General features: G+C 33.8%; 1 protein-coding gene across 3 annotated transcripts in view; it reads left to right on the top strand.

The window, feature by feature from the left end:
• Fut9 (fucosyltransferase 9) overlaps positions 1-15490 on the top strand; it is a 194476-nt gene extending 178986 nt beyond the window's left edge. For all 3 annotated transcript variants that reach the window (XM_015997917.3, XM_015997916.3, XM_076564015.1), the window contains one exon: positions 3928-15490. In XM_015997917.3, coding sequence (XP_015853403.1) covers positions 3937-5016 — 1080 coding nt within the window. In that variant the 5' untranslated portion in view covers positions 3928-3936 and the 3' untranslated portion in view covers positions 5017-15490. The remainder of the gene's footprint in view (positions 1-3927) is intronic.
• Positions 15491-16514: the final 1024 nt, after the last annotated feature.

The following is a 16514-nucleotide window of genomic DNA, read 5'->3' as shown; positions in this document are numbered from 1 at the left end:
CACAAATTCACACTCAGTTCATAGTTTGTGTTCGCAGTTCCTGACATGGCATCTTACACTAGTGTGAAGCTCTGTAGTTCACTCGTTCATTCACATAACATGAGGAGCACTTATTAAGCACTTACTCTGCCTAGATGGTAATGGTTTGTCAGTGAAGAAAGCAAAGCCTATCAAGGGTATCACTACAATGATTGCAAATTCCGCCTTCAGTGAGCAAAACTGTAGATCATCAAATACGGTCTTCAGGTGTTTATAACCTGTAGCCAGTAGCCTGCACTAGAAAGTGTGTTCTGCACCTTCTTGGCTGACTAACCATGGGCAAGCTGCTTATTAGTCATTTTGTGCCTCAGTTTAGTTCTTAGTAAAATGGTAATATGAGATGATAGATGTGCTGATGTATGTGAGTTAGTGTAAGTTCTTAGATCGGTCTCTACAGTAATAGGCACAATATAAGTATGAGATATTGCTTGATAAGAGAAATTGATCCACATTTCACCTGTTAACAAATAGCCCTAAGTCAAAAAGGGCAGATAATGAAACCCAAGGTACAATATGAATGGATTATTGATGTATTATTTTGCTTGGTGTGGATTATAGAAAGCAACTCAGTGGTTAAGCTAGTTATTTCTAATATGTATCTCTGCCCCACTTGCTCATCTGTGAAGAAGAGACAATGGCCTTCTCCACAGTAGTTCTATGAGGAGTGGCTCATGTAAACACATAGCAGTCCCTGCTGAATAGTCCCTGCTGAATTATTAAATGGAGGCTGTTGTCACTGTAACCTGATAGCATAGAATGAGCAGCTCTGATTAGATTATATCACAGGAGAGCATGTTAGTACAGGATAGCATGTTAGTGCAAGAGAGCACGTTAGTGCAGGAGAGCATGTTAGTGCAGTTTAGCATGACGCTCATGAGGAGTTCTTCAAACAGTTAAATGTATGTTGACTCCATGACTCCAGGATCCCATGTATATGGACTTCCATAAACTTATTCTGCAATGGCATTCTCTTACATTTACATATCTCTTTTTGCTAAATTTTGTCTGGATTTTTAACTGAAATTGACCTTTGAAAATATCTTTTCTGACATATTTTGTTAGTAAGATTGTAATTGGATTCATGTAATGATTGAATCACTTATCCTTAATTTTATGTTTTCTAAAATGATTCCTTTTTTAAAAATATGATAGCAATCCCTAATTAATGAATTACTGGTCTCAGTCTTTTTGTGCTGTCTAGGTCTATTGCTTGCTCTCAGTTGTTATTCATGAATTCTATTCTTTAATAAATTCCATCTTCAATGGAATTTTTTCTTATGCCAATATTTGTTCTTCTCACTTGGCTCAAACCACAATCATTTATTTTATAAGTCCTTTAAATGTATTAGTATATAATAACTGAATAGACATTTCTAATTTTAATCTACATTTAAGCCATTCATTATTTATCCTGTTGATATTTAACCTAGATTTCTTATTTTCTGTCTTGTATAACCTTTATATTGATATTTCAGATATTGTAATATTACTAATCACCTGAAATTTAAGCTCTTAACATCAATGAGTTTTGTCTTTCCTATATTTATTTTCTTCATTTTCTTTTTTGGTGTTACTGTTTTTTTTTTCTTTAGCTTTGTTCCATGGTTCTGTCAGGCGTCTTGTGTTGTCAAATAATCAGTTCCCTGGGAACTGTCAAACCTGTAAATCTCTTCTAAGTATTTTTTTTCACATAGCATAAACTTTGGAACATAGTGCCTGCAATATCCCTTTATTATAAATATTGAGATTTCCTTTATAATTTCTCCCCAATTTTCTCTCTAAACTAAGGTTGAACTAATAGGTCTTAGATATAATATATATAATATATATTATATATAATTATTTTAATATATAAATTTTGTGAATTTCTTTGATACTAAATCTAGCTTTGAGAGAAAATTGTAATTTTTCCAGCAATTCTGTACAGGGAATGCTCTAGAATTCAATATCCACAATTTTTATACTCACATGATCAAGCTTAATAACTCACACATCATATTCTTTAAAAAGTTGTGAATAAAATGTTTATGTGTATGTGATTTTTCAAATGTTCACCTGAATTTAGGTAAGAGTATTCTATATATAATACCCGATACTTGATTAAGATTTTAAGATATGTCATACTTCTAAAATGTGGTTGATATATAGTGTACCCCAATAAACTTATCTGGGGGTCAGAGAACAGAACAGCCACATATATTAAACATAGCACACACCTTTAATCCTAGCATTCGGGAGGCAAAGATCCGTCTGGATCTCTGAGTTCAAAGTAACACTGGAAACAGCCAGGCATGGTGACACACACCTTTAATCCCAGGAAGTGATGGCAGGAAGCAGAAAGGTATACAAGGCATAAGGCCCAGGAACTAGAGCCTTTTTAAGCTTTTAGCAGCAATTCAGCTGAGATCCATTCGGATGAGGATTTCAGTCTGAGAAAACATCAGCTGAGAAGTTGGCAAGGTGAGGTTGGGTGTGGCTTGTTCTGTTTTCTCTGATCACTCAGCGTTCACCCAAATACCTGGCTCCCAAGATTTTTTTTATTAATAAGACCTTTTAAGATTCGTATTACACTGAAATTGTTGTTATATCATTTAAGAAAAAACTATGAATTTCAGAGGTCTTATAAAAATGCTATTAAGAAATAATCTTGTGAGCCAGGTAGTGCTGGGGCACGCCTTTAATCCCAGCACTTGGGAGGCAGAGCCATGTGGATCTCTATGAGTTTAAGGCCAGCCTCGTCTACAGAGCAAGATTCAGGGCAGGAACCAAAACTACACAGAGAAATCCTATCTCAAAAAAACAAAAAAAAAATTTGTTCATATTCATAAAGAGATTTAAATGTAAAAGAAAAACTTTCAGTACATACACACACAAAGCCAAAAGGCTCACCAATTTCACCACAAGCTAAATTCAATGAATTAATGTTTTTCTCCATGATCTATATCTTTATTTTAAGAATCTTATTTATGATAATATGCAAAGGATAAGCTTGAAGTCCTAATACCTGACAAATGAGAGTTTGTCCTAATGACAACAGTGTGCTTGATTATTAAATACTGCTAACTACTAAGTTCACTACAAGGGTATTGACACAAAATTGTCAGATAAATGTGAAATGTATAAATACAAAGAGAAAAACAACAGTAGATTTATTAATGTGCTTATTTACCAAAAGAAGGTATCAAGGACACATTTCATCACATGACTATCTTGATGCATTTCTATATAAAGAGTAAAAATAAACTTTTGCCCAGAAAGAAATATGAACTTTTCAAAAACTTTAATAATCTCTTAACTTTGCTCTGATTGTAAAAGTATGTTACTATCATTTTTATTTTTATTTGTTCTTTGAGAATTTCATACACAATACTGTGACATATTCTTTTCCATCCTCCAAACCCTTCTAGATCTCCCTCCTTACCCTCCCAACTTCACATCATTTCTCTTCCTTAAAAAGAAAGTTTTTAAAGCATAGTTGTGAACAAGCAAATATGTCAACTGGGAAATGTTTGCAAATCTTATTGAGTAACACTCACTGATAAGCTCAGTCGTGGTTTTAATAATGGTGATCAGTTTTGTCAGGTTATGTTTTTATGAACAAAACCAGAACAGGTATAGAGATCACTGACGCAGTGGTTAACCTGACTTCAAGATGTGTGCTGAGAATGAATTCTGATTTATGCTTTCTAGGCTGGAGTTTCTGGGAAACTTCCATTTAAAAGCAGTTTTCTGCCTAAATGAAACCTATTTCTCACAGTGGTTGTTAATACTGAAAGAAATTACTGTTGATTTCATGATTACAACAGTCTTAATATTTCTCTTAAATTGTATTTATAATTTCATTTTTTTTCCTACCTTTACCTTCCCTTGTCTTTCTCTTTTCCGCAGAAAAAAAGTATGACCTCAACATCCAAAGGCATTCTCCGTCCATTTCTAATCGTCTGCATTATCCTGGCCTGCTTCATGGCGTGTCTGCTCATTTACATCAAACCCACCAACAGCTGGGTCTTCAGTCCAATGGAGTCTGCCAGTTCTGTGCTGAAAATGAAAAATTTCTTCTCCTCAAAAACTGATTATTTTAATGAAACCACTATTCTGGTGTGGGTGTGGCCATTTGGGCAGACCTTTGACCTTACATCCTGCCAAGCGATGTTCAACATCCAAGGGTGCCATCTTACAACAGACCGCTCACTGTACAACAAATCCCACGCGGTCCTGATACACCACAGAGACATCAGCTGGGATCTGACTAATTTACCTCAGCAGGCTAGGCCACCCTTTCAGAAATGGATTTGGATGAACTTAGAGTCTCCCACTCATACTCCTCAAAAGAGTGGCATCGAACACTTGTTCAACCTGACACTAACTTATCGCCGTGATTCAGATATTCAAGTGCCTTACGGCTTCTTGACGGTGAGCACAAGCCCCTTTGTGTTCGAAGTGCCAAGCAAGGAGAAGTTGGTGTGCTGGGTTGTGAGTAACTGGAACCCTGAGCATGCCAGGGTCAAGTATTATAACGAGCTCAGCAAGAGTATTGAAATCCACACCTATGGGCAAGCATTTGGAGAATACGTGAACGATAAAAACCTGATTCCCACCATATCTACTTGCAAATTTTATCTTTCTTTTGAAAACTCAATTCACAAAGATTACATCACAGAAAAGCTCTATAATGCATTTTTAGCTGGCTCAGTACCTGTTGTCCTGGGACCGTCTAGGGAAAACTATGAGAATTATATTCCAGCTGATTCATTCATTCATGTGGAAGATTATAACTCTCCCAGTGAGTTGGCAAAGTATCTGAAGGAAGTTGACAAAAACAATAAGTTGTACCTTAGTTACTTTAACTGGAGGAAGGATTTCACAGTAAACCTCCCACGATTTTGGGAGTCACATGCATGCCTGGCTTGTGATCATGTAAAAAGGCATCAAGAGTATAAGTCTGTTGGTAATTTAGAGAAATGGTTTTGGAATTAAAGTTTCCATCATTTTCACATTTAATGAATTATAATAATGTAACATCATTCAAGTTGTGAGGATAAGAAGAGAAACAATTTGCTTTGTGTCACAGTTTATTTTTATCACCCTCTCTTGAACAACATGTATATTTTGATGGGAATTTTTAAGAGCTCGAAATTAGCAATCACTCCATTTGGTTTTAAATTATCCTGTATATATGTGATAATGAACACTGAAAATAATTTATTCTTCATTCTCATTTGTAAACATTCTTTTTCACATTTTATAGGTGCCTGTAAAGTAAATTTATGATTCAATTGTTTCTGCATCAATAAGATCTTTAAACTGTTTGGGAAATGGAAATGTATATCCTAAAATATGAAAGATTTTTACCAAGTATTATAATGTCTAGATTCTAGCTTGAACAATGTTAACAAAGAAGGATCAGAGTATCACTTCATTCTTAACCTCATTGACTTAACTGATGTAGTTTTTACCTGTTTACCATATTTGTGAAGGCCGACTTACTCATGTAGTAAATAAGAAAGATATGAAGCAGAAATGTTATTAGACTTCACACTCATTTTCATTAAGTTGTTTTGCAAATGCAGACTCTCAACATTTTAAGTTAAGGTATGCAAGAATTTTGGGGCATACAATTTTTGTGATATTTTTAATGCCTAATAACAGCTAAGAGAAGCTTTGATTGCCCCCTTTCAAGTCCTGAGCATAGTCATTGTTGTAAAAATAAACAATTTCCTCCTATAACAAGGAAAATAATATCTGCAAATAAAAATAGATTATATAAATGGTAACATTTACACAATTTTAATTACTTCTCCATTTGAATATTTTCCCAAGCATATTTAAAAGTTTTATTTTTCCATATTTGGTAATGAATACATATAAAACTTGAAAGGTCTATCCTTATTTTAAAAAAAACTAAACAAAATTATTACCAATGGGTCTAATATATCATTAAATATAATAAAGTATGAACTTTCAAGGGACAGACAGTACTGACACAGAGTATGATTTCAATATGTATTTGTTAAATAAATTAATTAACAGCATTGAAAAGTCATGGGTTATTTTTGTTTGTTTCAATAAAGGAACAGATCTAGCCTATGACTATTAATTGAAAATGATCTTTTTTATTCCATTTTAAAAATTATTCCTACATAGCATATGTTGTTATGATATTCAGGGCTTTGCAAAACCAATATAAACTTAGTATTGCACTGAATTTTGGGGCATGTTATTCATGAACTTTCAGCTGCCTGCAGAAATTCTCTTCTGTAAGTTTAGTGGAGGTAGATGGACATATGCAGATGCAGTGGATTAGAGGGAAAAAAAAAACAGATACTGAGACTCTTACAGAAAATTATTCTCTAAAGGATTCCTGATGCTTGTGTTCTACTCTGGTCAAAATCTACAGAAAATGTAGTGTTCTGATGACATCCAATTGGATCTTTTGTGGCTCATTTTAATTTTCTTATTACCTGTTACAATCAACAGAATTTACACTCACTCTCTACATAGATTATTGGGGAAGATAAATTTCAGTTCAGTAAGCAAGAACTGTGTGTCCTGTGAATGAATGAGCTTCTCTGGCAAGGGAAGTATTTGAGCAAAGAAAGACTTCAGAATTAAATAGAGACATTGATCCTGCGTTCATTTTTTTTTTAGACATAATTACACAGGTAATGTTGTCAGCCCCAAACCAACACAGAAATAAAATAAAATTAAATCATGTTTTCATTGCCATAAAGGGACTGTGACACTGAGCTTTCTATAAGTTCTATCTTGTACAACTCTCAATGGAGATTGTATGAGTCATTGTTCATTTAATGAAAAGGAAAAAAAAACTACTAGTAATTTTATCCAGTTGTTTAGCTACTCAACATGTGTTGGAATTGCAAGTTTTTCTACTCATTTGACCCACCATAGATTTTATTTCTTCTGTCCACACATTGTTTCATATATAAAGAAAGGGTCTGTATACATGGATAGTGCCTAAAGGCTCTATCATATATTTATTTGTTTAAAAGTCAATTTCATATATGTACATTTATTCATTATGTTTTTGATCCATAAAATGTAGGTACCTAAATATGCAAAGAGAAGCTTAGAAAGTGTTTTCTCTGAAAGCTGGAAAGCATTCAGTATTGTTTCCACCCACCATTGCTAAACTGAATGCTAAGAGCCTTGAAGGCAGTTGTCTCTTCTGTTGACAATGAATCTGAGCTCATTCTTGAACTGAAACTACAACTAAATGCCAGTAATATAAGCCAAGGCAAGGCAACAAGTATTCCACTAGTGCATCTGTACATTGAAAGCCTAATACCAAGCCATGGAAATGAGTGTATGAACTTCAAGTGAACAGTGAATGGGCCAGCTATTTAACCAGAAGAAATGACAGCAATATTCGTAAGTTAAGCTCTTCTGATCTATGAATTAATTAGATATAAAGACATTGTTTACTCCTGACATATGATGAAAGACAGAGATGTGAACATGGTGATAATAGAGATTAGAATTTAAGGGTCCTATGGTTATTAATCTCATGTTTGGCTCCACCTCATCTACACCTTATTGTTCAAATATGTCCCAATTCCTATAATATGAATATAACATTGTCACATAGGATGATATATTCTGGGACTTCAACTTTTAAATATATAGTAAAAAAAAAACCTTAAGTGTTGACATTCTTTCTGATTTAATGTTTCTCCAGTTGAACTTTAGCAGAAAGAATGAGCTTTTCTATGTGTAAGTGAGAGATAACCATTGAAAAGATATGCCAGTGACCACTTTTTTAATAAATCCTGTGACTTACAGTTTTTTTAAGGATATCTACATGAAAGATAGATTGAGTCAACCAATTTGGCTTGCTGTTGGTTATAATAAAGATAGATAATATGCCTGGTAATAAACAATGGCTCGAAAAAGACGATGAACAAATTTACATTCCAAGTGCAGAAAGTCATTACAACCAGTGTTCTGAATATTTAATCATTAATTATTGCAGACCTTATTAGTAAGAATATGTAAATAATTGTTTTAAGCCTTACTGATGAGAACATGTACTGAATTATCCATATCCATATTTAAAGAAGGAAAACATGACAGCCATATCTTGTAGGACAGCTATGACTTGATATAAAGTAGAAACTATAAAAAAAAATCTTAGTAGCAAAGTAGCAACAGCTTACAAGGTTCATACTTACTGTGAAAAGCATAGCCCTGGAATATGTGGAGCTTAGACCAAAAACCTTGAGGTATAAAATAATAGATTACTTAAGGAATTATTTGCTGAGCCTTTAAATTCTTTCTTCTAATGAGAGATTAAATAAGAGAGGAACAAAAAAAAGCAGAAAATAAATTACTGAGATTTTTTTCACTTGTCTATTTTCAGACTAGATTCCATGGCTGTTACTCACCCAGAAAGTGTTTGATGTGAATTAATGTTTCATAAAGTTTAGTTCCCCATGTTTACTTTGTGTTTGATCATGTCTGCCGCCTCCTAAACTCTAATATCAAGGGAAGGGGATGTTAAAATTTGCAATCAAGCTACTGAATACAATAGACTTTAGAAGCTAAAGGATAAGTAGTTCCTGATCAAGGAGGGGTTATTAACACATGCCTAATAAATAATTACATTAATAAAATTAGTGGGCATGAAAAATACTTTTAATGTCAAAATACCAGCTTCTTCCGGCTAAATGGAGATAATTTTTATTTTAACTTTACTGTTCCCCTTGCTCCCTGGATAGAGAAAACAGACAGTATAAGTTCTTATCATGCTTTAAGAACCCAAAAGAGAGCCTGGAAAGATGGCTCAGAGGTTCAATTCCCAGCAACCTTCTGGGTGTCTCAAAGCATCTATAATAGGATCTGATGACCTCTTCTGACATGCAGGTATACATGCAGAGCACACATACATACATACTCATACAAGTATATAAAATTTTTAAAAAAGAACCCAAAAGAAATAGAATGTTAAGAAAAATTAAGCTAGATTTGGAAATTGTTGATATTCTACTCTTCAGCTGTTTCTAGTAGAAAAGAAATTATTATGTAAAGAGGATACAAAATGAAGCACCACAATAAGCAAATATATATTATCGAACTGTGAGGCGAGAAAACAGTTATACTCTTCATCCTTTGCTACTTGCACTTGTTGCATTTTGAAAATATTGCCAACATCAGTCAGTCAGGTGATTTCTGATTGTGGCCATCTCTCCTCCAGAGATTTTATGGTATTTTAAAAATGAGTAAACTCTGCTACTATCCAAAGTGTGATCTCTCTTTGTAATTCATATTCAACCATCCATATTCATAAACAGTTAATAGAGTCTAAATGGGAGACACACTATTAAACTAGAAATATAAGTAATTCTACCCTAGGCTATCATTGCAACAAATTGTAGCATTGAGAAAGTAACTTAACCTCTATGGATGACTATGTCTGTAAGGATTCCCTCAGCACCACTGCTCTTTAATATAAGGCCTAAATTGATATGTGCATAAATTTGAATTTCAAATTTCCTTGACTATCTAGAAATATTTTTGAAAGTTAATACTCTACATAGAATTTCTTTTTATTTCTCTACAAAAATATATAAATATTTAAAGCATGAAACTGGTTAGTCTAATAATGAAAGGAACATAATCTTGCTTCTTTACTGAAGCTCACAATGTAGCAAGTGCTCAATTAACTAATCTTTCTCCTTTATATTCTTCTTCTTAGGTCCTTTGTAACACACTTTTTTGAGAACTTGATTTCCTGTAGAAAATCAACCATATACTGAACCCTGTTCTAAAACATTTCAGATTTTTCTGTACTATTTAGAAATTTTATACTTTTAACACATGACTAACTAATGTTCATTCATTTAACATACTTTGAATGTATTTTACTTTAAAATGAAATTCCCTACCAATAATTTTTAAAACATTACACAAAAGCATTGTTCCCAAGCAATGTGATCTAGAGTTTGTAAGAGAATTTACTCATAACTGACAACTGATCCCTGTTCCATGCAAGTGGAACCACTCCAACAAAGAATCAAAAAGAAGGAATAAGGAAGAAGCCATGCTATTAGTACAAAATTATCCTGTGCCTGCCAGGGGTTCTCAGACTCACATCTGCCTTGGGGACTCCCTATATCAATGATATAAGAATCATTTACATGATTTGAAATATCGTTATGATATATGACATTGTTGCCCTAGGTCCACAATTTTAACAACTCCCTAGACAATTCTGACATGTTGCTAGTTTTGGTAGTCTCTGTCCTGCTTATTAAATAGAAATCATTCTATATTGGAACAATACAGACATAAGATACTGCCATTTTTAGCTAACTTGGAATCTTCTTAGATATATTGTTAGGTATTATTGTATTTCATAACTCAAGATTTTCCACATGGTTGATTATGTCTTGCACAGTTGTACTGTTCTTCAGCTAACATTATGATTTAGGACAAACTATTTACCATTTCTAGCTGTTTACCTGGAGAATTTTTCTTTTACTCTTTCCCTTAGTTTTTAAATGCTTTTTTTTATTTTTCAGAATAAAAACAAGGGTAGACAGTCATAAGGATCTCTTGCAGCCGTCAAACCATTCAACATGCTTGACCCATTGCTTTTCTGGGTCTCAGAAGCCTGTGTGATAGCTAGGATATGGCAACAAGTTATAACACTGTAGATTGTCCACAATGATGAATTCAAAATTAAATGTGAGCTATGCTATTCACTAGCTGTGCTTGAGCTGTGCTTGAGCATCTCTGTTAGTATCAGGTTCTGTGTATGTATAATAGGGGTAGCCTATTTTACAAACAAATGAATGCACCCCTAAAATAATAGACCATGATACATACATATATTTATGTGTATGTGTGTGAGTGTTCCACCACTAAGGTACACTCTCAGTTATAAAAGAAAATAAGAGAAATTTAGAACATATCCAAATTTCAGCTCTAACATCTTTTGGTGTTTAACTGGAAGCTCACAAAAATTGATGAAAATTTAAACGATCAAAGGGCAAATACTGAATAGAAGGGATATGCACAAACACAGTGTGGAAACATGCAGTAACATCTACTGGAATTAGAAAGTACTGGGAGGGGTTCTGGGTTGTGGCAGTGGTGGATAGACAGCTTGCCTCACTAAGCACATATAACATCTCCTAAAATAAGCAGGCCTTCTTTTTTTCACTGTTATGATAAATCTGTAAATTAATATTAATTTAGCATGTTAGCAGTCCATACAGCTAAAGTCCAAGGATAGAATAGCAGATACATTCTCAGAGATCATTTTCTGGTGAGGAAATTTAGAAATATCCAACAACCTGACTGAATACTTCACATCAACTGCTGGCTTAGGCACAGAACCAGCTAAGGGTAATTTACAAGAGAACCCCACCTCCCTTTACCTTTCCTAAAGATTACAGAAAATGAAAGAGTCAAAATGTTAAGATATAAACTCATTAAACAGAAATTAATTTGTTCAGTGATGCAGAAATGAAATAATTTAGCCAGGCTGTGATTAAGACTCTGCTAACTGCATGATAAATGGGGCTTTGACACGAACAATCTCAGCTGTGTGTGTGTATGTGTGTGTATATATATATATATATATATATATATATATATATATATATATATATATATAATTTTTAAGTTCAATGGCCCAAAAAGATAGATTTAAGGAATATTTTCACATGTAAGAAAAGAGTGATATTTAAGATAATATATTAATTTTTTTAAATTCTGTTTCTTTAAAAGATATTAGAAATGTTATATCTTATTAGAAAACCTCAAAAATTGAATATTTACTGAATTCTCAGGCAACTGATTATTTTTGAATTAATTGAATATGTAATGGAGATCAAATAAGAGGCTAGAGTTTTAACTGTGAAAACAAACAGTGAAAAAAAGTGTTGCAGGTGATTTCTATAGAATCTAAAATTGGAGAAGCATGTTAACTTTTTTACTCATGCCTGAATGCCATTTTGATTAATGAGGATGTAGCAGCTAGATAATCAGGCTTGGCAAAAATGGTTCACAAAGACTCAATTAACGTCCAAGACCCAAGACTCCTTATTCTGTAAGAAATACATGCACGTTAAAATGTATCCCCTGTCTCAAACTAGCCTCATTAGCTCCCTTCAGCCCATAGTTGAGACAACCCTTGAGATGACATCCTTGTCAATGTAAGATCACCAAATGAGTGCTCATGTGGGTAAGGATATTATGTATCTCCATGGACTATGTTGAGACCAGAGTCCAGACTACTTAATTGTCTACAGAAAACTGGAAGCCATCTATCCATAAGAAAACATATGATTTATCACAGATTCTAATGCATTGTTTTAAAAAAATTAATCAAGGGACAATATTATGTTTTTCTTCCTTTTCTTTTTCTGTGTCTTAAAATCATGTGGATAATAGAGTGTGACAATATAAAAAAAATGTTTTATAGAGTTCCTAAGAATCAAAGGAGGTATGGGGGGAGGTAAAAGGCAACATACCCCCTTTTATAAATACACTGACCATACTTTTAAAATTCAGTTATCTTTTCAGTAGTAATGTGGTTTATTCCCTGTCTGTACCAGCATGGGATGAAGAAGTGCTTTTAAAAAACAAGATAAAGGGATAACAAGTCTAAATTCAGACCCAGGTTTACATCATGCAGAAAGAAGAAATCATCAAGAAGAAACAAGAAAATGTGAAGTAAATTCATGATCAAGTCCATTTTAGCTTTTAGCACCTATGGTGTAATTTGCTAGCATTTCTGAGCCACAGATTTCTCTTCTGTTATCCAAATGTGACAGACTGTCATTAGATTCACCTAAGAAACTCATAAATATGGAAATTGATCAGAAATATGGGCTATCATATACTCTAGACTTTTCCTCCATGCTTTTTGCCAGGTGGCTATGTTCTATGACTGGTAAGGGGTTGGACCCTTCCATATAAAGCTTGGAATAAAGTGCTGCTAAAGAAGAAAGCTATAGTGACGATCCACAAAGGAAGAACACAGAATGTGCCTATCACCTTGATTCTGTTCAATGTTGCCATATAGACCATAGCCAACACTTGAGTAGTTCACGTAATTTTCATAAAGGGACTTATACTCAAGGAATGGAGGGCAAAGCAATCACACTAAAACAAAATGTGCCAATTCTTCCAATATGTAAATTTTAAGAATCAGTAATGAATAAACTACTTTGAAAGCAATTGTATGTTTTATTATTGTAATGTAATTTGCACTATGATATTGTCATGTTCAAGCAAATTTAAAATACTCTGATATCTAATGCCAAATGTACAGTTCATAAGTTCATGTTATTTCTTATAAGAATTACATTGCATTGTGCCAGTTGATTAATGCTATTAACTTGCCCTGGGTGTGTTATGATGCAGATCCAACAGGGTTGTTGTAAGCACACTAATTAGTCATCTAGGGTTTTATAGATAAAATCACACATTGATCAGAAATCACTTTTCTACTTATTTTTTTGTAGAGTATTTTTTCACACCTGAGAAAACATGATTATTTTATATCAAACATCAGTTTTTCTTTAAAATCTTATTTTAGTAGCCAATGCATGTTTGAAATAAGATGTTAAATATTATATGATAATATTAAGGTTGTGTTTGTAAGTGAAAATATGCATGCTGTAATGAATCATGCAGGTTTGAGGGTGCGTTTTTCCACTGCCATCTTCCACAAGAGCTTTGTCTTAATCTGTGCATGATTTACATCCTTTCAAGAGTCCTCTTTCAGTATTTATGAAGTGATATGTGAGTCTTAGTGCTGATGAGCCCCTGAGACAAGGTGCAATACTGTTCTGTTTTAGTTTTTCTTCTAATTTGCATTATAGTGTTGTAAATTTTCCCAGAAAACTTTTTCTTGGAGTTGTTGGCAATTAGCTACAATAAATAAAACAATTTCTTGGTAAATCTTACCACTGACTGCATAGCAACTTAATGTGTCAGAGCATGAAGATGTGAAAAAGTCATTTTTACAAGTTCCATTATATGAATACAATATTCTGGCAGCTTTTTGTATAATCAAGAAAGGCTTATCATTTTTGAAACACTGCCAAATCAGTACTACTGCCAAGAGGGAGAAGCATTAAGTCAGACCTGCATTACACTAACTTGAGCAATAACAGACTATCCAGACCACAGCCAATTGGTACAGCAGAGATGGGGGAATGGTAGACCAAAACTTTTGTTTCTTAGTAATTTGCAAAATGTAAGAGTATGAATTTTGGCAATAGAGTCATGCCTTTACATGCTGATAATTCAAAATGATCTTTAAAATTAAAACTGATCCCATTCTGGGAAGGATGTGTCCACGCATTTTGTTTATTTGGTCTGATTTGTTTCAGAATATACTTGTGTTTTTGAAAGGCCTAAATTCAAGCAGGTACTATGTGTAGACCAATCTCTCCCTCTCCATATGAGAAGTCATTTATCATAACACATAATGGGTAGAACATAGCTTTCAGTAATTCAAATCACCAGTATAAACATTTATAATGTTGAAAGGTGATTTCACTGTTATGTTATCAAAGCAATGGAAATCCTAGCTTTCTGTTCATTTGTTTATCTACAGAATATTGCTTCTTTGAGGTCTAATTTTATCAGCAACAATGAAGGTAGTGTAATGCTAAGAAAATTGACTCTAGTTACTATTCCAAGTCAAAATCCTGAAGCTGAGTCCTGCTGTAGTCCAAAAGAAAAGCATTGATTCACATAATGAGCAGCCAGCCTCAGAGAGGATGACTACAACAGTCATGATATCATAAGTGTGAGCAGTCCAGTCTGCCACAGAAAGGATGACTGCATTGCACCATTCATTCATGATATTGCAGTTGTGGGAAAGAATAACTATGCCATTCATTACACTGCAGGTGTGTAACAGTCAGCAAACCTCTGATCTGGTCTTCTAGTTTGATACTGCATGCATCCCTTCATTGAGTTTACCTGTAAGTAACAACACTTTGTGGCAGCTAAGCAAATATTTTAATAAGCCATGAAAGGCAAGATGTCATAGGAAATCTGTACTTTCCACTATTTGGAGAAATTGTACTTTCCATAAATTAAACTGGAATTGCCATTTGAAATTTCCTTCCCTTAAAAATATGCCATTACAATGTATGCTCCTGTTCATTGATGCCTTTTAAGCTTATAGCTATATGATGTGACTGCTACAATTTTGTGAAATTTTGTTTAGCAATTAATGGTTTTTACAACCTGCACAAAGATTCCAATGCAGAAGTAAATGTGTAAAGAATTTGAGCCTGTATGTAAGATGTCTCTTCCTTATGTGACATTTACTATATTCAATGTAAATACCTCACTGATTTGACACTGGAGTTATTAGATGTGTAAATAATGATGTTCTATTTGGGCCTAATGAATTCCTGTAACGTGAATATTTAAAATAAAAGGATTCAATTTAAATGTACAATAGTTTTGGTTATTTAAAATGGTTATGTTCAATGTATTCCCTTGGAATCTATTTTGACTCACATGCAAATCTAGATTTGCTGATATTGAATCAAAAATACATTTATCAGATTACACATTCCTTATAGATATCAAACTAAATGTCAACAATCAGTGTACACATGGAGATATTTAAGCATTGGTTTAATGGGCTCAATACTGCAACTAGACCCATTAATAATTGGATTTCACTGCATGGAGATCAGGAAAACCTCATTTTTTCCTGATCCTAACCTTAAAGAACTTGTTTTCTGTTTTCTCTAGTCTCTGATTCTATACAGCCCCACCTCAGTCTCTAATTCAGGCCTGCAGAGTCAACAATAGATAATACACACACACACACACACACACACACACACACACACACACACACACACACACACACATTGTGGACATCTCCTTTCAACCATTTGTTTCCTCTGATTGCCATCAGTCATCTAATAACGTGAAGACCACTGTGGAAGAATTTCAAAACATCTCCCTTTTCCCACCATTTATGTAATGGTATTGGTGTAAATTGCAAGCCTGATTCTTTTTCTTTTCATTGAATTGATCACTTTTTCTTCTGATTTGTTGCCACTGGCTTCATTAAGTTGACAAAATTTGAAAAAAATTTTACCTGCACTGACAGACTCCTCAAAATTTCAGGATCCATGTTTGACATTCTCTCTAATAATAGAAATAAATAATAAAATATGACAAAGGAAAAGTTCTACTAGAGTGAACCCATGATCCCAATTGTTCTACCCCTCCCCCCAAAACTCAGACACTTATTAGGATCCTTCATGGATTTGTCTATTTTTAGATAAACTCATTTGGTAGTAGGTTATTTTATTTTTTATATTTGACTTCCTCACAAATTTTATAGACTCTTCTTTGCTTCTAACTCATCCTCCATTGACACCTCCAATGTCACTGTCACCCACTCACTTCCATGGCAGTCCTGCCATTGGCATGTTTCATGTGATCCACTTCCCAGGAAATTC

This window comes from Peromyscus maniculatus, chromosome 2 (assembly GCF_049852395.1).
Source record: "Peromyscus maniculatus bairdii isolate BWxNUB_F1_BW_parent chromosome 2, HU_Pman_BW_mat_3.1, whole genome shotgun sequence".
NCBI lineage: Eukaryota > Metazoa > Chordata > Mammalia > Rodentia > Cricetidae > Peromyscus > Peromyscus maniculatus.
The sequence above is the reverse complement of the archived record's forward strand: the minus strand, read 5'-3'. Positions and strand labels throughout refer to the sequence as shown.